The 27,370-nt window shown below is 53.1% G+C and overlaps 1 protein-coding gene across 4 annotated transcripts in view; it reads right to left on the reverse strand.

Moving 5' to 3' along the window:
* DUSP8 (dual specificity phosphatase 8) overlaps nt 1-18,249 on the reverse strand; it is a 46,705-nt gene extending 28,456 nt beyond the window's left edge. The window contains exons 1-2 of one of the 4 annotated variants that reach the window (XM_050335995.1): nt 18,174-18,249; nt 3,374-3,780 (exon numbers count right to left, since the gene is read on the reverse strand). In XM_050335995.1, the coding sequence (XP_050191952.1) occupies nt 3,374-3,604 (231 nt within the window). In that variant the 5' untranslated portion in view covers nt 3,605-3,780; nt 18,174-18,249. Of the gene's footprint in view, nt 1-3,373; nt 3,781-14,929; nt 17,668-17,722; nt 17,784-18,173 lie in introns of those variants that run through there. The other 3 variants (XM_050335994.1, XM_050335993.1, XM_050335992.1) reach the window with 3 other exon arrangements.
* Between the last annotated feature and the right edge of the window lie 9,121 nt (nt 18,250-27,370).

Below are 27,370 nucleotides of genomic sequence, written 5' to 3' on the forward strand. Positions count from 1 at the left end.
AATTACTACTGACATCTCAGTCACATATTGTTTCAAAACACAGTGAATCACCCCACTAAAATAACAGGGCTTCCATCAACATAAAGAGCAACCAGGCACACGGCTCAAAAATAAGCCCCGGCTTTCCCTCAAGCAAAACAGCTGCTTGCAGAGCCATGCTCCTAATGCAAATAAATCAATAATGCCATCGCCAGGAGAGACCCGTGTCTTGCCTGAAACCAAGGCTATCGTTGCTCTGGAGATAGCTCCATTTCAGGAAGTGAGAAGCCATCGAGAGGTGGACTTTCCAGGGGGATCTTGAAGAAGGAAAATTTTCAACATTTCCCTAAAGAAATGCTAGTGAAAACCCCAAGCGGGAATTTCCTATAACCTCTGCTCCCCAAACTGCATTGAGGAGCTGAATGATTCCAGTTGTTATTGGAATTTGTTATTGTGAGAATTTATTATTGTCAATATTGGGAGAAGGGTTAAAAACGAACCAGAGCAGTGTGTTGGTACCATTTTTGTGTGGAGGGAAACTACTGCTAATTGGGAGATGAATTGCTGCTGCAGTTTTTGCCAGTTCAGGCACCATGGGAAGATGCTCCATACCAGGGAATGGAGAGCAGTAGCTCAGCTATGGCAGCTATAGCTGCCACAATTTTAGTATCACAGGCATATTTAACTGAAATAAAGAAAGGGTTTTTTAATGTCTGGATTTCTTCTTTCCTCCCAACTGGTCCTTTCCATTCCTTGCACCAAAAAAGCCAGTGGCTGCTGTTATTCTGCAGCATTTCCCCAAACTGCAGTTCCCAGAAGCACTGTCAATGGTACCCTTCCTTAGCAGCAACACAGAAAAGAGGAGAGTAAATCCTGGGAAAAGCGAATTAGACAAATGCTCTCATCCCCCCTGCCAGCACGCAGGCGGGAGCAGCTGAGTTGGCGGTGGGGTTTGCCCAAACGCTTTGCCCCTGCCTCCTCCCTCAAAAGGTCATCACCACCCTGAAAATCACCGAGGCGGGATGTGCAGGTCCAGCTCTCTTTGCCCAGGGCAGGAGAGAAGGAGTGGGACGAGGCGAGGTTTGGGGGCTGCCCTTTGGCTGCCCGGGCAGCCCCGCGTCGCTGCCAGCCGCCTTTGTCTCGGCAGCCCCGGCCGGCCGGGAGCAGGAAACAGGAGGAGGGCGGGAGGCCCGTCAGGAGGAATAATGGGGCCGGACAATCGCGCCACTGATGTCACCCTTCCTGCCATCTGCTCCCAACGCAGCCTGTGCCCCCCGCCCACCCCACCGCCCCTCCGCCCTGCTTCGCCCCACCGCCCCCACCAGCCCCGGTGCGCGGAGCCCGGGGCAGAGCAGGGCTGGGGGTGCTGGCCAGCGATGGCAGTGGAGGCAGGGAAATGACACAAGGTATTGGAGGTCTAAACTGGCTTTCAGCATCCCGTTCTGAGGAGGGTCTGTGCACCTCGAGGCAACAGACCATACTGGTTTCCGTGGGTCCCAAAACCACGACCCGAGTGGCTGAAATGGGAGGAAAAGTTCATCACCCCAACATGCAAACACACAAATGCACGCATATAAAGGCTTGGATACCCCGAGCCACGGCTACCACTCCTGCTTTATGCCAGAAATATAGAGATACTAGAAAAATCGAGAATATATATATATATAGAGAGAGAATATAGAATGATCCCCCCACACTGTGGTTCCCCCTTCCAGCTTCCCAGGACAAGTGGCTTAACCTCTCAAGGGTGTTCTAAAGCTTAATTAATTCCTGGGCTGCGTGTGCTGGGAGGGCCAGCATGCAAGCAGTGAGCATGGCAGGGGCTGTGCAGAGTGGCACACTCTGCCTCCTCCCGTGGATGTGCCAGGAGGGATTTCAGCCGTATTGAAAAGAGAGGAAAAAAGGAAAACCCCATGAATAGAAGATGGTGGCAACGCCTCTCCTCTGTCTCCCTGGCATCCCTGGTTATAATCACGTCCTGAGCCACTATATGAAACATTATGCAATGATCCAGGAGCAGGAGGAGGTGATCCTTCTATGCTCCTTCTATGGGGACAGAGCAGGGAATGCCAGGAAGGACCAGCCAACCCCTTTGGGAGCCACTGCTCCTCTGCAGTTGGAAAGCTGCAGGTATGCAGGCGGATGGCATCAGTTGATGTTAACTCTTCCATGTTTCCTTCTTCCCTATCATCCTCCTCTTCTTCCTCCCCCTTGCGCATCGTTTTGCTGCTGCTGCTGCTGCTGCCGCTCCACGTGACGGCGGCCACTGCAGAGGTGACCCTCGCCTGGAGGAGGGCGGCCGCACCGCTCTCCTCAGAGCTGGCGAAAAACTGATTATTCTGCTTTATTCTCCCGGGGATTTAAGAGCAGCTAAAGCCGTTCAGGAATCAGTCTCCGCAATCCTTTCCAAATCGCCCAGCCCAGAGCATCACCGAAGCAGATTGGCGCGAGGCCGGCCCCCCCGCGCTGCCAGTCCCCTTGATCCCGGCGGGGTGATGTCACCGGCAGCCAATGCGGGCAGCGGTGCCTTCTCGGGGTGGCGAGGGAGGGGGGGGACACGACGCAGATGGCTCCAGCTGGGCCGAGCATTTGATTAATCGCCTGAATTACCCTCGCTTTGCCATAAAATTACAAGGCGGGATGGGGGGGGAACGGTGAGAGCGAAGCGGCAGGAGGGCGGGCTGCGATGGCAAACCACCCTTTGGATGGTGAACCACCCTCTTCGTTCGTCCCGCGGCCAGCGCGGCATCCACCGCCGCAGCTCTCCAGCAGCATCTCGGCACGCAGCGGCACAGCCCTCCGGCAGCATCTCAGGGTAGAGCAGGGGCCAGCCCCACGGCACGATAGGGGGACCCGGCACTGTGCTGGCCGGGACTCCAGCCCAGCTCCGTGGCTCAGAGCCACCTCTATTATTTAACCAGAAGCGATAGAGAGAGGAGCCTGGGAGAGATAATATGCCATGACACCGGATAAGAGCTTCTGGCGTCACAGGGGAGGAGGATTACATGTCCCTGAATGGAGTTAGAGATGACAGAGGGGAGGGGAAGAGTTTTTAGCACGGGATTAAGCTTACAGCTCTGGGAAGGCTTTGGGGGGTTGTTTGCTGGCATAAGACAAGTCCTAAGGCCGATATACCTGTTAGACTTGCTTGTCCTGGAGCAGGGAGCCATGTTAGTGGGGTAGGGGCAACAAACAGGTCCCTGAGGACAGCCCTGTGGCCACATGAGCTCATGCTCCAGCTCTCCAAAGGGCGTCACAGAGATGCTGGCAGATACTGGGGTCAAGGGATGGAGGAGGAGGATGCATGTATCAGGTGGCCCTTAGGCCAGCCTGAATCCCACCAGGGAACAGGATGTGAGCATCTACCAGGAGAGGTGAGGGTCAGATCCTTTACCTTCATCTTGGAGGCAGGCTGGATGAGCTCCGTGATGGAGACCTTGTCCTGCTGGAGCCTCCTCTTAACGAGCTTGGAGCAGCAGATGTTGACGGAGCTGAGGACGTGCCAGGAGTTGTACTCCACGAAGGAGCGGCTGTCGATGACCAGGGTGCCCTCTGCTCCGTTCCTCAGGAGGCTGGCCAGTTTCTTGGGGTCCATCACCTTGCGTGGGAGCCTGTCCCCAGCCATAACGGGCCTGTCCCCTCTATGGAGAGTGGGGGGCAAGGGGTGGAAGGGCAAGGCAGGGACGCCAGCACCCGTCTCCCCAAGGGGAATGAGCGAGGGGGTAAGGGGTGAGCAGGGCAGCTCCTGTCCTAGTGTCCTCACGCTGCTAACACGCAGAGTGCCAACTCATTGTGCTGAACCTGGAAAGAGAAGAAAGGAGATGACAACTGGTCAGCTGGGCAGGATGACATCTTGGGCCAAGTCCCCAAGGGCTTGGTCTTCTGAAGATGTCTTCAGAAGAGCCTAAGAGTGGAACAAGCCACATTTTCTAAGTATGTTCTCCTAGCCTGAGGGCATCTATGGCTCCAGAGCTGCCCAAACCAAAGGCTTTCTCTTTGTATTTAATAGCCCTCAGTGGAACTTTCTTCCATGAATTTGTCTAATTGCTTTTTGAAGCCATGTCAGCTTTTAATTTAAAAGTGGTGGGGCAGGGGCCAGGGCCAGGGACTAGAATGGTTTGTCAGCTACACTGAAGAAGTCCACCCCCTGGTTTGCTCCAAATCTGCTAACTGATGGCTCCTCTGGGTGACCCTTACTACTTGCACTGGAAAAGGCCACATATGCCTGTTTCCTAATCACCTTCCCCACAGTTCTTGCCACATCTAGACCTCCTTTAGGAGCCTTGCAGGTCAAAGCATCTACAGAGCTGCCTGTTGCATAGACACCTTTTGCCACCCTGGCCAGCCACCATGTGCCGAGTTTGAGAGGCAGGCACACCAGGGACCTGCACAGGGTAAGATGTCACCTTCCTTCCCTGTTCCCAGCCCAATGGCTCCTTGCACTCCATTTGCTTTTTCTGACCTCTGCCAAGCACGGAGCTAATGGCTTCACAGAAGCAGCTTAGCTCAGCTCTAAGGTTCTGCTGCTGCATGATAAAAGCTAGTTCAGGGCCCATCAGACACACCACCAAATCAGGTTTGCTCACTCATGTCCATCAGCTCACACTGGATTTCACCTGCCTGTTTATCAGAGCCTGCTCACAGGTATCTTTGCCAGCTTGCCTCTGGGCAAGTCAAGAGAAGATGACCTCTCTTAGAAGACAAGAAGTCGAGTTGACCTTTACTCTTGTCTTCAAGCAACAACCCAGGCATTAGGACAGAGGGCCTGGGAAGCTGTACTTGGACTGAGATGGCCCCAAAGAGCCTACTATTTTGCAGCATCCAACTTGTGCAGACTTAGAAAGGGGGTTCATATATGGGGGTATCCTGCATACGAATACCCTGTGTTTCCATCTTAGGAGCTGAGAAGGAGTTGAGCCTGGTGCTCTCTGAAGTGCTATCAGAAGAACAAGTTTCCTCCATGGGGAAGGACTCCATGGGATCTGCAAGAGCAATAGGCACGCTAGGGAGCATTCAGCTCAGGGTGTCTTCTTAGGTTTTAATGGAAGACGTCATTGCAGGCATGTTTTAATGGCATTAGGTTTTAATGCCGCTGCAGTCATTCAGAAAATAAGCCTGGGCTACTATCAGGCTCCTCTTGTTCCTGCCAGACGGTGTTTTAGAGAGAACCCACAAGCTGCTTCATGGAAGCTTTAATGCATCTGAATTAGGAGGACTATGAATTACGTGCCTGAAAATGCCAGCGTAAAGATTTTCATTGACTTCTGCAAGATCAGGATTTGGTCCATGGACTAGAGGAGGCTTATGAGTCACCCTGATCCAAGCAAGTCAGAAGTTAGCTCCTATAGCTGAAGCCTCTGTAGTGTGGGAACCTACTGCAGTGGTAGCTCAAGATACAAGTTGGACACACTACTGGGTGACATGACAGGGACCTCAGTTACCAGTCACCAAACCTGGAGGACACAGCCAGCTTGTAGGAAAAGGATGGAAAGCCATAGAACACGAGGATGGGGATTCCAGCATTTGCTCTGGCTCATGACACCAGCATTAACAGCCCACACTTCCCTGGGCTACCAGACCTGCCTCCCAAAGCAGGAGTAGGTGTCCCAGGCTTCAGCCTAAGGATCCAAGCTCCCAGTATGAGGCCACATTAGGATGTGCAATGCTTCTCTGCCCTTTGTCTCACACCCCTGCTGCCTCTGCCAATGTGTTAATACAAATTATGGGAGGGAAAAAAAAATCCCCTAAAAGCTGCATTAGTGATGGCCCCTCCTGGCATAAAGCACTTTGGCAACCCTGCGGCACTATGGCATCGCTGTCCCCGGCCCCACGTATCGTTCTGCGGCTCCTCGTGGCGACTCCAATTAGAGCTGCCCCCTCGGTGGGCGCCGGGCGGTCCCCCCACGGCAGGAACCCCGCTCCCCCCAGAACTCCTCAGGGGGGCTTAAAAATTGAAACAGTTCTAATTAGGGGGTCTGAGGGGGAGCGAGGCTGGCTCCTGCTGGGATATGACACACCTCATTACGTTGCTACCGCCTTGCCAGAAGACCCCCTGCTGTACCTTGGCTATAGAGCCAGGGCACTCAGAAAGGATGCAAATTAGCCAGCTTTTCCCCTTCGTCTTCCTTTCACACCCCACTCCCCAAATCACTTTCTGCCTCCCTTCCCAATCAGGACACCAGGCTGTGAATTCTTCTCAGCTCTTACATTTACATCCAAGAAATAAAAAAGGGAATAGAAAGAGTAGACAGACGAAAAAGATTCAGATAATACTGTGGCAGAGGGATGAGAGTGAAGGACTCAGGTGGGAAGAAGGAGTGAGCCAACATTGCACATTACCTCCAGAGATAACATGGTACCCGATCTCCAGACAACAAGCAAGAAACTTCGGGGGTCTCAGATGCAAACAGAGCGGTGTGGGAACAAGAACAGATCCTGATTGCTTTACCAGTCTAAGAGAAGCCCAAGCAGAAAAGGCCTGAATAAAGTTCTGGCAGATGACAGGAAGCCTGGGTGGAAGAGACTGGAGAAGACAGACGAGGTTTCCCAAGTCAGCCCTCCTGCAGAACAACCACTCCAGCATGCCCAGGTGGACCCAGTGACAGACATGTGACAGATCTAACAGGTGCCACTCCCAGCTCCATCCAAAAGAGAGGGGGAAAGGCAGGGCAAGGATTGTCCATTCTGCCCCTCCCTCCAGGAGCCTTTGCAGGGGATGGAGTTGGCCAACTGAGTGTGGTTATAGGGAGCTGCAGCCTTGGCATTAGAACCAAGACTTCTCTGTGTATGTTCAGCCAGGGCAAAGGCAGACAAGCAACTCCTCCGACAGCAACCACGGGACATTTTGAAGCCAGACTAAGGGGTGGTGAGTTCATCCCCAGCTAACAGGTATTCCAGGTACCAGCAGAGGCTACGAGACCTTCACAGTACCTTACAGGCTGTGTGTTAGATGGTCTTTTAGATGAGCTGTAACATTCCCCTACCTTACCAGAGAAGGAGGAAAGATGTCTTTCTGCTTCTGCTCAGATAGCTCTGAAGGAAAGTTGAAGGAAGAGGTACTACCTGGAGCACTGCTGAAGTAAGAGATCTTCTCACCATGGTGAGAGGAGACCAGGGGAAAAGGTTAACCTGGAACCTAAATTAGGGTTTCAGAAACATAGCTGTGTGTCCTCACTTATCAGTTTATTAAAGCCATCTTAATCTTCTTGAGTGTTCCTGAAGAACACTCCCATAATCCTTTAATCCCACCTCTCCCTGGTGTGCCTGTAATGAGGAGATGGGCACACGGCTTAGCTGAATGGGGACAGCCAGCAGGAGAGGCCACACGGCAGCCGAGGGACAGAAAGACCCGCAGAGCTTATCACAAGTGGGCCAACTGCCCACTCACTGGGACTCTGTCCCTGGAGTTACCTCCACAAATGTGCATGTCAGGTGAGGGGCGTTGGGCACCAGCCATGAGTGTGACAGAAATACACACAGCAAGCCAGGCCAAGAGCAAATGTTCAATCTGGCTGTGACCCTCTTCTGGGCAGGCTAGGTAAGAGAGTAAGAAAACCTGACACACACCTCAGCCTGAGTCTATCTGTGTGGCATGCTGGGCCACAGAAACTCATCCCTATGTCAGCCCAACACAGATCATGAGGTGAAGGCCACTTCCCTCAATGTCTCGTCTTGCACAAGGCTCCCAGCTGAGACACATGGTATGGGAAGGGCACAGATTTGGTTTTAGCAGGTCTCTGCATCAACCACAAACCTCACTAACCAGCACGTCCATTTCTTGCACCAAGCTAGTAGTTGTGTCCTGGAGAACTCTACCCTCCCCACGCAGTCCAGTTGAGGAGATGCTCCCCTCACTGCCCCAGGCAGGCCAGCTCTGCTGTGGGAAGCAGCTCTGACCGCACATATTTCCAATACGCAAGTGAGACTGGATCTACAGCACGCTCCCTGTGATGCTCATTGCAGGAGCACACTCTTCTATTGGCACCTCCACCTCTTATACCAAGGAATAAGAGCACCACAGGAAACACCTGCTCGTTTGTCCCCAGTAATCTAAAACCAGCCATTCCCAAAGAACTGCCATCTCCACCAGGGACCCAGTGGCACTGAGCTAAGTGATCTGGTTTTTCCCCCTGCAGCCCATCTGGGGAAATATCTGTGCCTTCTGAGCCCTGCATTGAGATGCTGCCTGGCCAGGGCTTCTCCGTCCATCCAGGTCAGGTCTGCCACCAGCCCCAGGCTTATTGCTGGGACACTGGCAGGACCCCACCCAACCACAGCTTTCCAGACACTTAATAAGATGTAAAACACGTCACTTTCTCCAATCTCCACACCCTTTTTTCTTCCCTATCCCCTCATTTCTTTCAAGGGGGTGCTTTGGTACTTAGCAAACTCCCCTCGGCAGGCTCACGCTGTTTGAGGGATTCCTAAATCACAGGCCCATTACTAATTATTATTATTTTGCAGCAGCAATCAGGGACGCGGGGCTCATTAACAAGTTAGCACCTCTGGTTTCCCTGGAAACCCGCAGCTGCCAGGCAACGGCAGCTCTCCGGCCCGAGGCGATGCTACTGCAGCGCCTTCAGCTCACTCCCAGAAAGATGCTCCGGTTCTGCACGGGCTGATGAACCCAGTGTCGCCAACGGGATGGGGCTAGGAAACTCCAGGATGTGTCCCCCTCCTCTACCCTATCTTCAGTGAGCCTCAGATCGTCTTCCTGATCCTCTTCTGCCACTCACAGCATCACAAACTGCACAGTGGCTCCTCCCTCCCAGTGAGCCATGCAGGCTTTCTCCAAGGGCAAGGAATTTGGAGCACTAACGATGCCCCAGAGTAACAGTGGGACAAAACTGTCAGGTGCCTGCAGTAGCCGCTTTGGAGGTGATGTAACTGCTGACGATTTCTTAGCAGCTATTCAAGGTCCCTTTAAGAGGCAGCACAAAAGATTTCTCTGCTTGCCGATGGAAAAATGGAGTGGGCTTTTTTTCCTTTGCTCCTTAAAATAAGGCTGGGAAACACCACTAACCACATCCACTAACTCAGACACAAAGCCTGCTTGTTCACCTTTCCCTGGTGAATCTCAAGGATGGGGAGGAACGACATCTCCTGAGACCCAGCAGTATGAAGATGCAGGGGAGATGGCAGTGGCTTTTCTGGTTGCAGTTAAGGCAAGTCAAGGTCTGCTGCCCTGCTCGAACCCCTGACACCCACCAGGCAGACAGAGGACTCCTCTACAGCCTCATCCACACTGATCTTATGAGCCCATCTCAGCTGCCTGCACAAGGCAAGCATCCACCCCCAAGGACAAGGGGCCCTGTGCTTGCCCCTCCATGGAGGGAGCATTTTGGGAAGCAGGGAAAGGGCAGCCTTCCCATTTTCCCACAGCACATCACCGTGAGACAGCCACTGCACCTTTGCCAGGGTTTCAGGCTTGCTGATCTCATTATTTTTTTAATTTTTTTTCTTTCTGCTCCTCCTTTCTATGCCGCAGCCTCCTTTCAATTCCTGTAGGCTGGAAGCAGCATGTGAGGGAGCCCTTGCAAGGAGCTGCATGCAGCACCCAAACAGCACCCACTTGTCTCCCTGCATCTTCCATTGCCCTCTGCACCTGCACCCCGCGGTTCAGAAAGTGTTTCCCACCAGAGGATGTGGCTGTACAGCCAGGACGTCCTTCAGCAAAGTGCCAGATGGTGCATTCACACCAGAGGAGGGATGTGGCGTGGAGGCACGTGGCACTGCTGGCATGGGGGTGGTCAGCCTTGGGTATGCAGCTGGTGGTATGGGGCTGCTCACACTTGAACCACAGACAGGAACACAGGGATGAAAGGAAAGGGGACAAGTCATACCCAGTTGCAAGGCAGTCTTTCCCATGCACCCCTCACCCCACAAGGCAGGCCGGCTCTTCTGGTTGCAGTTACAGCCAAGTGAAGGGGTCCCTCATCCTCTCCTACCACCTGATCTTGAGCCAGCATCTTTGGACAGGTTATGACTGCAAATGCAACTGCCTCCTAGTCTGCTTCCACCAAAGCAACCTGTGTGCAGTTAAGGATTTACACACTGGCCACTCCCAGAAAGATTTCTGACTGCAGTCATGGTGGTCAGTCTGAAGATCCAGTCAGGAAGAGCCAACAGGGACTGCATGACAAGGGTAGTATCTCCTCCTCTTATGCTTGTGCTTTTAACATGATTTATACGGTTTTCCCCTTGAGTATAAACTCAAGCTTTCATTTTAAAGCCTACAAAAGCCAAGACCAAGGGTTACCCATGCAGCCAGTCACTTAATCACTGCCTTTGCCCATGCTGAGGAGAGAGCTCCCAAGCATGCTGCTTTCTAATACCAAAGCTATCCCATTTCCATTTTCACCCTGCCAAGCCGAGAGCTGGCTACCCTCTCATCCCAGAGCTAATGCACCTTCTGCTTTGAGCAGCTTGGCACACACCACAGAGGACATGTCATGTTAGAGAAGGGAAATCTAGTCCTACTGATGCTTCAAGGGCCCTCACTGCCCACTGTTTGGTATCCCCATCATTTGCTGCATGACCCCATGAGCCCAGAAGGCTTATCCTAGGGATAAGGTGCTTGTTTGCCTTTTTGCAACAAGAGCAGACAGAGGCAGCCCAGAAAGGTATGCAGTTAGATACTTCTGCAGGGCTGGTCTGGCTCTCTCGTCCTAGAACACGAAACAGCATAAATACCTACTGGGTGCATCTGCAGTCTCTTGGAGAAAGGGCCTCCAGGACCTGCATGCTATTTTCCTGCAACACCTACACACCAAGTGAAAGAAAGCACAGGATTAAGCTACGGTTCTTCAAGGCTGCAGATAAATAGGCCAGCATTTCACTTCTTAAGCACAATCCCCAGCAGCATGAGCTTGTCCATCTCAGCAGAGCGCCAGGGACAGTCAGAGGTGAGGCCAAGGCTGGTGAAGCAAGCACCTATCAAACACAGGGGCAGTCACTGCATCTGCCCAGTGCAGTGCCATTAGGTCCCCATATTTAAATGGCAAATAAGAACAACAACGTTGTTGCCTTCTGTCAGGTTTCCCGCAGTTTCTGATGATAACCACTGCAAACTGAGATGCAGGTGCAGTTCCCAGCACAGGTTTCCAGTCAGCAGAACGCCAATATCCACAGTTATGCCACCCCGTGCCCACAAAACTCCAACTCTCCTTAGGAGACCCAGAATTCAACACAAATTCAAGGGGCTACACTGGTATTCCATGGGATGAGGCATTCCCCAGGGCAGTAAATATATTTTACAAGACTTTTCTGACCTGGTTCAAGGCTTGCTGAATTTCCTATATGCACACAATAGCCAAATTGCTCACAGGTTTGGGATGAATTGGAACGTGTCAGCTCAGGATCCACCTCTTACCACAGCCCCAAGGAGGAGGCACCAGCTCAGAGTTTCAGAGGATTACCTTTATCTAGAAAAAACACATAAGACAGGCAAAGCCCAAGCTGATGTTCCTGCCCCACTCTCCTTTTCCCCTGGGGGCCGTGATTCATTACCAGCTGGTTTTGTTCTATTAATCCGAGGTGACACAGGGGTCAAACAAAGTGTTTTGCAGGTCCTCCTCTATTCTCACCACCCTGGACAGGCAGATGAGCACATGCCCATTGACCACACTGAGCCATGGCTTGCTGGTCAGATGCCACAGCTGTTTGTGTATGAAAGCCCACAGCCCAGTCTCCTGACTGAGAGCTGGGTATTGCAGCACTTTGGGTCTTCTCTCTTAATCCATATTATCACTGCTATTGTGGGTGACAAACTAGATGAACTCATTTGCTAGAGGAAACAACTAGCACTATTCCCCTCACCAACTCCAGGCAGATGTTGAAGCATGATATATATGTATTTCAACCCTAGTTGCAAAAAACCCCCCTGAGATATATCATGACATCCACCTAGAGCTTAAACATCCTCCAACTCACTGCCACACAGCAGGTCTCACTCAGCCCTGCTTCTGACCATGCAAGTGAAAGCACAGGTGATCACACCAAGTAAGCCTTGCCCCTTTAGCTGGTTGACCCCCAGCTAAGACTAGTGCAGTCATCCTCACCTTCCCGCCTGTCCTGCTGGACTCCAACAGAGCTCACTCTTATCTGTGTATCAGGTACTGCTGAATGAACCTTGCTCAGGTGCCAGACAAAGAGGCAGCCAAGCTCGAAGCAGAAGGGATTGCGAGGATGACACAGAATTAACAGGCATCAGCATTCAGCAAGCAAGCAGAGAACGCGGCGATCTATTTTTAATGGTACAATGAGAGTGCTTTACAAAAGGATGTGTCTGGGGAGATTCTGCCCAGTCAGAGATTTGCATTCGGGTTTTTTTGCAGCAGTCAACTTCCCTCGGTGTGCAGGAGTCATTTTGTCTCTTCACCACCCTGCACAGCAATTCAGAGGGCCCTGGCTCAGTTTTGGCTGGAGGCTCATTCCTCTGGGTCACCTTCCTGCCCTGCTGCATCCTTGACTTTCCACCAGAAGAGCTGAACCTGAGGTGAGCCATAGGTAAGGTATAAAGGACAGCTCCTGGCTTTCTTGGCTTCTGGGTCTCAGCCCTGCTGAGCCAGTACAGCTGCCAGGTACATCTCCGCAAGGTCCACCGACAGCAGCAAAGCAGTTAACATGGTTTTTCAGGGCCTAGCTCAAGTCAGCAGTGCTGGCACCCTCTCTGCACCAGCCCTCCACTCAGCAGCCTCAAGTGCCAAGCAAGACTCAGGCTGCGCCCGTCCGCTCCCCAGGCAGGGCTGCCGGCCAAGGCAGATGAAGATGGCATGAATAACTCCACTCAAGCTACAGCTCAAGGAGGACCAGGCTGCCATCGCAAGCTTGGAAATGAGGGTTGTGAGAGGCAATGCAAAAACAATCAGATGCTGTAGATACTTCCTGGTTGCTTCTTTTCAACAGCTCTCCCCAGAGGTGGATGGGCTCTCTTTATCTGGAGAAAAGATCACCTGGTGTTACCCAGGAGGGTCTGGACTTGAAGAGATATGTGATTTATGCAGGCACAGGTTTAACGTGTGGGAAGGTCTTGACTTGCCTGATGCAAAAAACCTGCAATCACCTAATAGACTGAAATTTCTCCCAGAGCTTCTGCTGCATCAGCTGAATCACCATGTGTTAGCTTTAGACAGCAGCAGCAGCGCTCCTCAAAGAACTAAATCCCCTATTAAAAAGACGAAAAAAGGCGAGATGAAAAGCCGGGGATGCGGGCACACCGCGCATCCAAATGCCGGATGAGTAATGTGGGTTGACAGAGACGAACCGGAAAGACGCACTGCATCATTAGCAGGGCTGGAGGAGGTGGGGAGGAGGATGCCACGGTCATGCTGTCACTGGAATCTCCATACAGGATCAAAGCAGTGGTCCACCTCATTCTCATCCCCTCAAAATCACAGCCTAATAACAGGTATTCTACAAAAGCCCGTGAGAAGCAAGACAGTGGGTACTTATGGACTAGTCATGCAATAATGTAGGTTTAAAGGGATCTCAGGAGTTCATCTGGTCCAACCCCTCTCTCCCTTAAAGGAGAAGTAACATCAACACCAGAACAGATTGTCTTGCCCTTCTGGTCACCAAATGACTTGTTTGTTCCCAGTCATCAGTGGACTTGGAAATAATGCTCCCCATAACTCAGGATGCAGAAATGCTATAGAGAGACCCACTTATGCAAATTGCTAGAGGACCCTGAAGGGCTCTGGTGAAATTCCTGAAGAATACAAGGTCTCTGCCACAAGGGAAGGCTTGAACAGCACAATGAAGGGAGACAAGTCATGAATGCACACCTCAGGGAACCATGATATAAACCTTTCCACACACAGAAACAACATGGAAAGAGATGTAAGAGGAGTGGGAACAAAAGAGGGAATCAAAGAAGGATCTCCAGCCCCACATAGGTTGCTGGGATTCTCTTAATTTTAAGTCAGTGCAAAATGCAACACTTATTTCAGCTTCATGTAACACACTCCCTGCATTTCTGTCCTATTATTATTCCCTATTTGCACCAGAATAATCCATGTACTGGACCAGTTTCCAGTGAGCACCTCCAGGTTCTCCTCCAAACCCAGCCCAGGCTACCACTGCACCTATCTTTTGAAACATTGATCCCTCCAAGGTACCATGCAAACAAGCACCACTTGTCACTTTGGGAAACTGGAAGTCCTAGAGAAGCCCTGGGCAAAGCAAAGGAAGAAACCTCCTGCACACCACGCTAGATTACCTTGTCCAGCTGGGTCTAGAAAACCTCAGAGAAAGAGCCAAATAGCAGAGAGATGGAGCAAGTCATCCTACAGGAGCCATGGCAGTCTATAGCATAGGCTGGGCAGGGCTCTCTGCCAGGCATGGTCACCCAATGTGGCCCACCCTCACTCTTACTCTCCTTACTTAAAAGTGGAGATGGTTGAGAGCCAAAGGAACTTCTTGGACAGCATGAAACCAAAGGCTTTGGGGTAGAAAGTCTACAAACATCTCATGGAAGAGGAAGAGGTAAGACTCTGTTTTCCTTTCCGTGACCTCAAACTAAAAGGGAGACAGGGTGGCCAAGGCACCTGCCATGACCAGAGCTTTAGCATGTTCCCCCGTGGTCTCAGCTGCTGGCCCACTTCTGGCAAAGCAGCTCTCCCATGGGCATGAGACACATGCCACGGTCTCCCCCTCCATCACGTGAGCAGGCAAACCCATTGCCAGGGTGCACTATACCACCCACTGTCCCCAAAGGAATCTGCTCTACCACTAATCACACGACAAACTCCACCTGGCTTTGATGACAGCCCCTCATGCCATTAGTGCAGAGCATCTTGGCACGGTCAGTTTTTACCCACTCTAACATTCCCCTGTCTGTGTTTTAATCCTGCACACAAAGTACACCCAGATCTCCTGAGTAAGCTTGAGAAAATCTTGAGCAGAGAGCTTGTTTAGCTTCTTATCTGATGAATGCTCCCAGGCCACTCACCTCCCTTCCTCAAGCCTGCTGTAATTACGTCAGGTGCCTCCTTCCCACTGGCATCAGGCGGGACAGGTGTATCTTCAGAGAAGAAATTCGAAGCTTGAAAAACAGGTTTTAAAACCCAGAGGGCATGGGGATGCAGAGGAGCATTGAAGCTTTCCCCACAGGATGACTGCACTGCCGCTTTGGCTGCAGGAGCTTCTCTGCATAGCAGCAAGGGAAAGAGTGCGGTGAGACCCAGGGGCTGCGCTTAGGGGAGTGTGAGCACCTGGGCACGTCTGCAGCCATCTGCCCCTTACCACTGCCACTGAACACACGGCAGAGGGGAAAAAGGTCTGCAAACTCTCCCAGCGCAACCTCTGGAAGAGCGCGGTCAGCATCCACAAGCTCCTTCTCTTTATCACCTCCTCCTCTACCAGATTTGGTTTGCTGGAACTGTTTCAGTATGATGGCAGCGTCCTACGAGCCTGCACCATAAATCAAGGCTGCCAAGCGCTGGAGCACCTTCTTTTCCTCCTTCCATTCCTGACAGTGTTAACATGCTCTGCACCTGCCTGTGCCCTGGGCTTCGGGAGCTGAGCTGTGCACCGGAGAAACTAACCTCTGATCCCTAAGAACAGCCTCCCTTAAAGGCAAGGAAGCAAATCCAAAGAGGAAAACCATCTATAACACACCCCCTATTCCTTAAAGCAGCTGGTGCAGAGGTAAGGGGTAGTAGGGATGGAGTGGGGACTTGCTCATATTCATGCTAAGAGAAGTCATTTCATAAATCCAGAGACACAATGGGTTTCCAGCCTTTGGGGAGGTTTTCTGGGGGAGGATAGGGCTGCACAGGAGAGAAGCCGGTTTTCTCTCACGTCTCAGGATCCAATTTGGCAACATGGGATAGGCACTACTGCTTAGTCCTACCCAGCCCTCAAGGGTGTTTTGGTAGCAATAGTGATGTTGCATTTAGTATTAGGTGAATTTAAGCTCTCCAAAGGCAGGCACCTCGTGGCTTTCTCAGCGAGGTACCTGGCACCCAGCAAAAACACACACTGCAGACAAACATGGTGCAGTATTTGCAAGAATAAACTCCATGCAGTGCCCCAAGCGAATGCTCCTAAGGACTCTGGCCATTTTGCTCAGCTCTCCCAAACCCAGCTGAGGCTAAATTTTAAATAGTGATGCTAGATCCAGGTTTTCCTTCCCTACTCCTTACCTTGTGTCTAGGCAGGGACGACTGAAAGCCTCAGGAGGCAAATCTGTTGGGTTAAAAGACTTTGGGGTGAGCTACCGTCATCTCAGCTTGGAAACCTTCCAGCCCCAGGTTTGCACTTCTCAGTTGTGTTGCCAATGGGCTGAGGGCAGGAATATCTGCCTACTGCCACTGCAAAGAGGCATTCAGGCACCCCTATGCTGCTTACATGCCTGCCTGTCCACTGTGGTCCCAGCCACTCGGACAGTCCTACACATCCAGGCTCTGCCACTGTGGTTGTGCCAGGAAAAACTGGGGACAAGACACCTGCAAGGTCCTTGCAGGCATTATAAAATTCCAAATACACTATGGCCAGAAGGGCTTTCTTAGTGCTGCAGCTTATTTTGTTTTGGGAACTGTTACAAGCAAAACCAAAGCAAGCGCAGGAACCCCCATCCAGACCCAAACCCCAACAAACCTCTTCCGCAGACAGAGTCCTCCCGACATGGATGCCCTCCGACAGCGCGAGCACAGGGGCACACAGAGGCAAGGCCAAACCCATAAGGGCCAATTCCCATGCACTGAGTCCTTCCAAAAACAAAGCTCTCCCACAGCCACATTTGGGCGCTTAGGCAGCTGTGCTTTGAGCCCTTTGCCTTAGTGCAGTAGGATGAGACAATGCAAGCAAGCGTTAAACACCCCTCCACGGGCAAGCTGCTTTCAAGGTTATCATGGCCCCTGCACTGCCAGGCACAATCCTCAGCGCTACCTGTTCAGGCTTCTTGGATATCCCAACCGTTTCCTGGGGGAGGGGGGTCTGCCTTATTACCCCAAATTAGAGGGAGATGGAACCTCCATCAACGATTCCCAACGCGTTCCTCATCGCTAGCTGCTTGGGACAGGGATGGTCTCTTCCACACATGCTAATGCAGCACCCAGCTCCCACCAGGGAGCTGTCGATAACTACCGCAATACGAAGGATAAACGCATCCATGCCAGAAAAATCCAAATATCCCTAACAGAACAGCACTGCACCGCGTTCCTCCTTCTAACAAAACCGCAAATTACTGACCTGTGCACAGAGCTCCCCCAATGCAAGCTGAAGCACTGACATCAGCTTTTGCTGTTGCTCAGGAATTTAATTCTGGGGGAGGAGAAAAGGGAGGGGGGAGCAGGAAGGAGAAGGAACTTATTTATCAATAAGGGAAATAACCAGGAATCTTTAAAAGCAAACAACACTGAGCACAGAAACAGACATTTATCACTATATAATAATTGGGGGTGGGTGGGGGGTGATCAGTCGGTGCAGGCACATTAGGGGAGGTGGAAGGGATTATTTTAAACGGGCAGCTTAACTCATTAACCGCGAGCAGCGCCTTCGGAGCCGCAGCAGTGAAGTGTTGCATTAAAACCCCCGCTGCTGAACACATGCCGGCTTCGTTTAAACGCCAAGGACACAGGGCGACACTCCAACCTCTTTCATCATCAGAAAAACCACAGCGCTGTTAACACCGGCTCCTCAAACACCAGCCCTCAGCCCCGCCAGAAAACCCCTCCACCCGCGACCCCCGGCGCGGCAGGACAGCGGGTATTCCCCGGCGCTTCCCAAGCCCACTCCTCACCTGCACCACCGCCGCCCGGCAAACGCGCACCGCGAAGGCAGGGTGGGATTTCCACCGCCCCCCGAAAATAAGCGCAGCGCCCCCGATATGCGCGGCGGCGGAGCGCCAGCTCCCCCTCTTCCCCACTCCCCGCGGAGGGGCTGCTCCCTCCCCAGCCCCAGCACTTCACACGCATCACTGTCCCTCGCACCGGAATAATTCCAGCCCCCCTCTGCAAACGCGGAGCCCTGTATCTCGGCATACACACGGGCACGTACATAGATCGGTACATGCTGTCCCACCGCCGCAGGGCGCGATGCCGGCTCCGCTCCGCACACGCGGGGCGCACCGCCCCGCCCCCACCCCCCCACCCCGCGCTCCTCCTGCTCCCCTTTTTCCCCCTTCCCCCCAGCCCCGGGGCGCACGGACCCGTCCGTCCCGCTCGGGCTCCCCGCGGAGGGGCCGCACTGACCCGGCGCGGCGGGCGCGGGGCCGCCCTGCTCCGCTCCGCGGCCGTTCCGCCGGCGCGGCCGCTGCCGGCGCCGCAGGGCCCGCATGCCCCGGCGGGCGGGGGAGGGGGCGCTCCGCGCTGCTCAGCGCTGCTCCGCGCCGCTCCGCGCGCCGCCGGGAATGCGCCGGCGATGAGGTCATGCCTTGGGAGCGGAGGGGGGGGGGAACGGGGGGGAAAAAAAAAATAAAAAAATAAGGGGGGGGAAGACAGCGTTGACGTCACCCGCAGCCAATCAGCGCGGGCGGTGCAGGGCAGGGTGACGTCAGCCCCGCGGGCGCGGAGCGGAGCGGAGGGTCTGGGAGACGGGATACCCCGCGGAGAGAGCGGCCTGGGCAGCGCAGCCTTTCTGGGGGTGTCCCTCCTGGCCGCTGAGGTCCCCGGGGGATACCCCCCAGAGCCGCGGCTGCTCCCGACAAAAGACGCACTGCCGTGTATTTTTGGGTCATGGATGTTTCCCGGACTGCCCGGCGCCAGGGCAAGGTTGAGCCAGGAGCTCTCCCGCAGGTGGAGCTATCCCTGTCGGCTGCCAGCACCCCAGCACCCTGCCCGCGGCTCGCCCACCCGCCGGCGCTGCGCACCCCAAATAACGCGCTGCTGAGCGTGGGGCAGCGGGGGGGCTGCCGGGGCGCCCCACGGGGCTCGCTCGCTCTGGAGCGCCCAAGCTGGGGAAGGACAGACGTAAAGGCAGGGCGATCTCGGGGAACGGCATGGCAAAGAGTGACCCAAAAGCTGTGCGTTCAGGAGGAGCCTGACCCACAGGTCGGCTCCTGGATGGATGGAGCGGGCTCACCCCCATCCCGCTGCGATTTCGCCAAAGAGCTGGGCAACTCTCCTGACTACACAGCAGGGGTTTTTCTCTGTCCTTGGCCCTGGCTTGGCAGCTCCAGCTTAGAGAGGGATTAGGGTTTAGAAGCTTACGTTTTGCTGGTGCTTAGGAAATGAAGGGAACCTTCCTCCCTGCTGATACAGATGCCGGATGTTTTAAAATTAACTCTCATCTCTCCAGACATGCGGCCAGCAGCTTGTTCAAGAAGAATGTCGAGCTCCCACAGTAACTGTCGGCAAACACTTTCCCAGAAATGTCATTTCTCATAAAGCACCAGAGGTATAAAACCCTTGGATGCTAAAAAGTCTCACTCTCCCCATTGCATAAGCAATGTTGAGTTCATGCCCTTCTCCTACCTCAGGAAATCAGCTCACCCAAAGCTGTCAGCAGGGAAACTTTTACAAAGCCAGAGCTATTCTAGCTAAATGCACGGGTTTCAGCCCAGTTACCATAACTGATGGTAAGATACTGGGGTAACATGGTCACTCACTTCTCTAGCAGCTCTGTAGCACTTGGTCCTGATGGGAGCTGGAGCTGGAGCATGCCTGACATGACTGGAAGGAAGCCTTTCCTGCTGGTTTTCCTGCGCAGCTCCCTCCTTACAGCCATGCAAGACACCCTAGATGGGGAAAATCTGAGAAAGACATCTCTTGCTTCAGCTTCAGACTGTTTCCTCCTCTGCCCAACACCCCTTTTCAAGGGTAAAATAGAAAAAAAGAGGGGGAAAGGAATGAGTGTGAAAATCCCAAAGCTTCCTTGTAAAAGCTGTTATCTAGGCAGAGAGCCATGAGCTCACAAAGCCTGCTGAAGGAAGAGGATTTAAACAGTTTCTTTCCAGATCCCAGTTAAAGTCAGTGTTTCCAACCCTGGACCTGGCACATCACTGCCAGATGAGCATCCCAGATCAGCTGTCAGGTAAATCGCTCCCTGTCATGGTGCAAGGGAGGAGTGTGGGGAAGGAGTTAGGAGAAGGATTCAGGCTTGCAGTAGACAAGGGATGGGGAGATGGTGAGAAAGAGACAGAGGATGGAATGTCCTGAGGGACTGCCGGGCAACTGCCTTGGACTGTTCATTCCAGCAAGAAAGCAAGCTGAGCTCCCTCTTGAGCCTTCATCCCTGGCAACCTCTCCTCAGCCACCCCATGCACCCCTGCTGCATCCCTGAGTGATGAGAACACAGGAGATTTGACCCCACAAAATACCTATTGCCGGCAAATAGGAGGAGCTGCTTCAGCGGGTCTGGGTACCAGAGGGACACCGATTCTCACGACCAGCGGGAGAGGCTCCAGCCCAGGAGCCTGCATCTCTCCCACGCCCACTGCTTCTGTGCGAGGCGCTGCAGCCAAGCGCCTGGTGGGGAGAAACCAAAACAAATGATTCACTGCTGTTAAACTGCTCCCAGGATCACAGGGGCCAGGAGCAGGCGGTGACTGAGGCTTGCAAAACCTCACTTGCCTCCCCAAAGCTGGGAGCTAACCCTATTTAGATCCCAATCCTGCTCAACCTGACATTCTGGCATTCAGGTGCGGACCCACTGCTACATGGAAGTGGGCAGCTAGCCTGAGCGAGGGCAGGGCTGTGAGCACACCTGGTCAGCTCTGCTCAGCAGAGTGGCTCAGCCATCCCTATTATCCCTATTTTCCTCAGGGGAAATTAAGCTGGGAGAACCAGGGCAATGCTGTAATGGTCAGGCAGGCAGAACAAAGCAGCCTCGTAGTCTCTAAGCTCCATCTACCAGATGTGAATCTATTGTCTCAGCCCCAGGGCCATCACACACCCTCCCTCCATCACAACCGTCATGAGCTGAGCAAAAATTATGCAGCAAGTTGCTTATTGCTAAAGGAAAGTGCTTAACTTCGGGTCAATCGCTTAAAAAATTATTCACCCCGCTCAGGTTTTTCATCTTTCCCAGATTTCAGGTGCATCCAAAGATGGGTTGCTCCCATCTACATGTTTCAAATGCAACTTACGCTTGTACATGTAGTAGTTCTTGCTAAAGCGTTTTCCAGGCCTCCAAACTGCCATGGCAAGCCAAGCGCAGAAGAGCGCCGCAGAGCCTCCTGCATCCTGCAGGGATTAAAATCAGAACTTGATCATGAAGGAAACTAAAACTAGGAAAAAGGAATTGCTGCCAAACCAACTCTCTTATTTATCAAAAAGGAGAGATATTTTGTCAACCTGTGACGTCTTTAAATGGGTTAATAGTCTTTTTTTAATCTATTCTGGTGTTCAGATGCAGTTCCTCAAAGCACCAGCTGAGCCAGGCTCCCATCGCCCTCTATCCAGCAGGGCTGGCTGTGGCACAAGACACTATTCCCCCCTTTAGGGGGCATTGGCACCTCAAAACTGTGCTGATAGCTAAGGCCAGTCAATCCTTGGGCTAACATGGCTCTGCTTCTACCAAGTGTGGTTGGTTCTGCTATGTGCATGCCTCTCTCCCTCACTACAGTGTTCCAGAGTGGGGCACAACATAATGCTGGAGGAAGAGGCTCACTAGGCTTTGTACTGTCCTGTTTTCTGAAAGAAAGGTATTGGCTGTGATGAACTCTCAATCCACCTTAGGAATTGCATCACTCCCCTCTTTCACACCTGCCCATGTTCTCCCCAGCTTTCTCCCTTCACGGCCGGGATGCAGCCCAGCACAGATCATCCCTAGTACATCCCAGCACGTCACCTTCCTCCTGCCAAACCCAAAATGGTGTCACTCAGTAAAGAGAGCTGACATGCTTGATCGGGCAGAAGGCACTTGCAGCATCACCAGGCAGGTGTGTTTCTCACATGGGGGCTTCCCCGGATCTGTCTCCCGTTTCCCAGTAGAAGTGGCTCAGCACTGGCAGGGTGCTGAGCTGTGCGTGCACGTCGCAAAAGCAGCCACGGCAGAGTTGATCGCAGCAGCAGCAGGCTTGAGGGCTGCGTGCTGTGCCATTCAGCTCCGTGCATGCTGCAGAAGCATTCATTCTGTGGCTCTCACTGGGCCGCCAGGCGCTCCTACCAGAGGGAAAAAGGAAAAATAACTCATCATACATTGAATAAATTCCCTCTGATTCCCTCTGCCCCGGACATGTCAGAGAAAAGCTGGGCTGGAGTGTGGACATGCGCCAAACATGGGGCATGGTTGCGGAGTGCCGGCATGATAGGTCAAAGTCAGGGGATGGGAGGGGTGGAGGAGCAGGACCTTTGCACTGGTATGAATCTGTCCTGACAGAGGAGCCAACTCTGACAGCGTCAGCTGAGCTGCACGGAGGTGTTACAGTAACACTGCTCAGGTGCAGGAAGCGTACCTGCTCCTTTGCCCTCAGTGCTGAAACCGAGTGCTGTGTTGGCACACACTTGGGTTTGCCCTGGGCAGTGAGGGTAGGCGAGTGGCTTAGATGTGCCTAGAAGTTGCCCGGGGTCATATTCTCTCCTCTGGAGGCAGTGGGAGAGGGATAAAAGAGAAGACAGGGAAAGGGGACGAGGAGAGACACCAAATGGTTTTGGTTTAGTATATTCAAGTCTTAAAAAATAATCTCTGCCCAGTGCTCCTGGACAAGGCATGGTCTTTCCTCTCTGTATGTGAATTGGGGATGAGAAAAACATTACCCTGGGCCAGAAGGCACCACAGAGCTAGGCTCTGTGAATGGATCTGTCAGGTCCAGACCCTTTTTCTCTATCCTTGTGCTGGTTTTTGTTAGGCTGCTCACCAGTTGCTAGGTTTTTTTGTTTTGCTTCAATCATTTTCACTGATGAGAGCATCTGCTGCCATCTGTGCCTCCCCCTCCTCCCCCCGGCAGGGCCACGGTCTGCCTGCAGAGCCAGGCGCTCCTCATTGTCCAACTTGCCACACGTATCTGGGGATGGAGAAGAGGGAAGAGACAGCTCCATCATCACCCTGCTCTTCCCCCTTATCTGCCAACCACATCTGACTGCTGCAATTGCACCAGTCGTAGGATGCCCACAGTGACAAGGTCCCAGAACCTGGTGGCACTGAGCAAGGCTGCAGTTCCTCCTCTGAGAAGACATCAAGCCATGAGACAGTGCTGGAGGGGAAAACAGAGATGAGAGGGCTTTGGTAAGGTCACCCAGGACAGTAGCACGTGGCTGGAAAGGGAGGCGAGAGCTGCTACTTGCTGGACATGTGACTCTGCCTCCTGGCCCATGAAGCGCCTGGGCAGCAGGGTTATGATGCTACAGCTCAGTGTCAGCTTTTGCTAGTGGCTTACACACCCTGCAGAAGAATAGGGGTTGCCATTTGCATCTCTCTGTTAATTTGGGTATCCAGGCTGAAGGCTGCTCTGGCCCTGACTCACCATGCTTTGCCTGCATGCCTGGCAGCTCACCCCTGGCAAGGGAACTCGCAGATGCCCACACTGGGCCAGGAGGTCCTTACCTGAATTAGCTCCATCTCACTGTATTTATTACTGCCAGCCCGCAGATAAAGGGGAGTTGTGGGGTCGCGTTTACCAACGAAACCCAAACCAGTTCTCCCCAGCTAGGATTCGAGGTGCTCTTGTCTGCAGACTGGTTCGGTGGCATTTGCGCGGGGCTGTCATCACCGAGCCGTGCGTGGCAGCCGGGGCAGAGGTGCAGGTGAGCTCCGAGCCTTGCGTAAGCGCCGCGGGCTTTGCTCACACGCGGTGCTTGGCCCCCAGCCACCTCTCCCTGCCAGCGTGGAGGGTGAACGTGTAACACCGCCCAGGCCCTTGCCTGACGCACGCACCCCGGCTGGCACGAAGGGGCACATCCCTGCGGGAGGCTGGGGACCCGCTCCTGGCTGGTTTTAGGGCGCAGGAGCCACCCTCGCCCCACAGCTGCTCCTTGCACAAGCCAGCGCTTGCCCCGTGTAGGGACTCGCAACTCTCTGGGCGTGAGGCTTGGGGCGGGGAGTCCCGGAGGAGCGTGGAGGGACCTCTGCTCCCTCCAAGGGGCGAGGGCCCGAAGCCTCCCGGCCCGCCCCGAGACCGCGGAGATGGGCGGTGCGCGGCCGGCTGCGGTGGAGCGGTGTGAGGGGGCCCTCTGCCTGCCTCCCGCAGCAGGGCAGCTCCAGCTCGGCTGGGATATCCCCCTCCCTGCCTCCCTGACCTCCTCCTAGGTGCTGGGGCTGCCGTCGGCGTACCCGCGAAGCCATTTCATCGCCGGCCTGAACGAGCCCCGTCCCGCAGCATCTCCTCCCCAGATGAGGGTGCCCCTCACCAGACTCGGTGGCCTTCCTCCAGTCTCATCCCAAACGCTTTTCAGCTACCGGGGCCAAAACCCAGCAGCAGTGTTTTAGGCAGAATTGCACAGTGTCGCTTAAAAGGAACAATGGCTCCCTTCCTTTCCCATATCTCCCCTCGAGCTAAAGAAAAAGCAAAAAGCAATCTTCATCAAGCTGTCGGGCTCAGTTTCCCACAGGAATACAATTGAATCTCTATATGGCAACGTGACCGTCAGTTCCTCCCCGTATGAAAAGATGCTTCTCAAGCTGCGTTCGGCTGTTCTGCTCTTCCACCCCCTCCTCTCAGTTTTCCTTCCCGCCGCTGAGCGCAACAGAGGCTGCGGCTTCGCAGCCAAAAAAAGGTGCGATTTGGAGAGTGTGGTGCGACGTTGTGAGTGGCAGAAGTGAAAAGGCAGAGAAGCAACTCTTGAAAGCCTGCCTTCTGCTGCGGCGGGTGTCAGCCTTGGCAAAACCTGAACTTCCAGAATTTTCTTGCAAAATTGAAAAAAAAGAAAAGCAATTAGAGGACCTGTCGGATTTGGCTGCTGCTTTTCTTTCTCTTGTTCCCTCAAAATGAAAAACAAAAAAAAAGTTCTTTCTTTCACTTAACAGCACAGTTGGTGCAATCTGGGATGTACTTGCCTGACAGTATATGGGGACACAGTTTTGCTATCTCAGTTTGGGGTTCTGTGACACTGACAAGGGGAAATGAATGCTGAATACCTTGATGTTGCTGCACTTGGAACACTGCTGCATGAATAAATTACTTTTTTTTTTTTCTGCTAAGCAAGCTTGGAAAAATTTAAGTCCCTCCCATTTTCCCCATTTTGGGGGTGCTTTATTCCTGCTGTGAGTCTGGAGGAGTCCATTAAAATTAAGGGAGGGACACTAAGAGAGAGGAAGGGAAAGCACAGGGGCTTTGCTGCCCCCCAGCCCTGAGCTGCAGATAAAGCCAAGGTGAGGGCTGTGATGGAGCTGAGCATCTGCCTGGGGCCAGTCATCCCATCCTCCAGCCACAGGGTTATTGCATCCTTCTCTACTGCCCTGTTCTTGTTTGACGCAGGTCTAGGTGGACCTACAACCTGCCACAGCACAGCAATTTCACCTCCTACAACATGGGCAACAAATAATAAATATGATGATTAATAATATTAGCCCTCCCTCTCCACCCCTGATGGTTTATGCATGCAAAAATGCTGCAGAGTCAGTTCAATGTTCCCCCTGGTTCATTAAACCAGCATCCATTTTCCCACAGATAAGATGGTCCATCAGGGGAAGGGATGATGGTAGCTCATTTGTCACACTTGTTAAATGTAAAAAAGGCTGGCTTTGGGTCACTTCCAGTTTTGTGTTAGCTCTGCCTTTATCTGAGCAGCCCCATGCCTGCATGCCAAGCAGGGCGGCTCTCTCCTGTGTAGCACAGAAGATGAGAACAGTGGCATTGTCGCAGTCGGATTTTGAAGAGTTGGGTGAGGGTCCCTGAGTGCAAAAGCACTTGCAAAATGGCTCCAGCAAGTCCCAGCTCATGGAGAGGAATGCACTCTTTATTCCACGAGGTGCCAGGCACATTGGTCCTACAGCGAACTAAGCCTGTGGCTTTGAGCCCCTGGTACTGCATGCATGGTCACCCAGTCTGAGTTATCCCCCACGCCCACCTAGACTGGGCTACAAAGTTTGAGAGGTGTGATGGGCACCTGGATGGTGAAGGATATCAAACCAAGACCATGGACATTGCCAACGTGAGCTTGACGCAGGTGCAGGGATACAACCCTGTATCTGTGCTCCTCCTAACCTCAGAGGATTTTGGGATGACTAGTCTGGGTCTTGCCTAAGCTAACACTATACCAGCAGGCTTTAGTTTGCTCCAGTTTTCAGGTGCCAGCTCAGGGTGGCTGCAACGTGAGTAATTTTGTCTGTAAGTAATTTTGTCTGTGAGTAATTTTGGAGGCATTGACATCATGGCAGGACACCTCCTTCCTCTGCTTGAGACAAGGACTGGATATAACCCCTAGATGTGTCAGGATGGAAATGCTGATGGCTATGACCGCCCAGGTCTTGCTTCAGGGAAGGGAGCAAGAAGCATCCGAGAGAGGTTGGGAAGAGTCTTGACCTCTGGATGAAGGATCATAGAGCAGTTCATGGCTGAGATACTTCCAGGGTAACAAGTACTTTGTTGCAAAACAGACCCCTGATCTGGTCTGGTGTGGAAATACCCTCCAGTGAGTGTGGAACAAGGAGGACTGCAGGTTTTTCTGCTCATAACTCCTCCCATAAATGAAGCCGAGGCTGGAATTAAGATGGGGAGACCTGAGAGGGAAGGAGGTGACATCTCACGAGGCTTTCAGGGAAGCATCCTCATGGTCTGCCCCCACACCTCACTATGGCACATCCCTCACTGAGCACAGCCCAGAGATAGCCTGATTTAACCATGCACTCAGCAGATGATGAAGTGTCCCATGACAGCCTGTCTACACTCCCTCTCTCTTGCTTCATCTTCACTTTGCTGGTGGGTGCAAAGGTGGGTGATGCTGCCTTTTCCTGGTTCCATGGCAGTGACTGGTGCCCCTTGGCATGAGGTCATCTTACAGCTGGAAAAAGATGAGGCAGCTGTGGCGTATGAGATGAGATGAAGGGTCAGAGGGGCTGAAAAGCTGTATTTTAGTACTGGTCTAGCCATTCATTTGTGGTGTTTTCAGATCAGGGCGTGTTGATTTGCAGCCCCACAGGCAGCTGCAGACAGCTATCAGGAAGGGCTCTGAGCTCCTGCCTCGTTCAGTGGCCAATGCACATCATCTCTGAATCTGGCTCTTGGTAATGACCCTGGGAAGTGCTGCAGTAGCAGCATGTTCAGACTGTGGCAATTTATTTATATCTTCAACGTTGGTCCAAGCAGGAGAGGGGGGACCTGCCCACTTGGCTGCCTTTGTCTGCTTGCCATTGATCTTCCATCACAGGAGTCACTGAGGTCTCTGCTCTTAAATCTGGACCTGCACTCTCCTTCACGGCTGCATGCGGCCCTGACCTGCAGCAGCATCCCTCGCTCCTGCTTTAAATCTCTCCCAAGCAGCTGCTGGTGACATTAGCATTTTCTCTTGCCAGCCCACAGAGACCACGAGCTCAGCCCTTGCAAGGAAGGAATTAACCCATTAGCATCACA

Source organism: Myiozetetes cayanensis, unplaced genomic scaffold, assembly GCF_022539395.1.
Source record: "Myiozetetes cayanensis isolate MyiCay16 unplaced genomic scaffold, myiCay2020 scf6-25, whole genome shotgun sequence".
In the NCBI taxonomy this organism is placed as follows: Eukaryota; Metazoa; Chordata; class Aves; order Passeriformes; family Tyrannidae; genus Myiozetetes; species Myiozetetes cayanensis.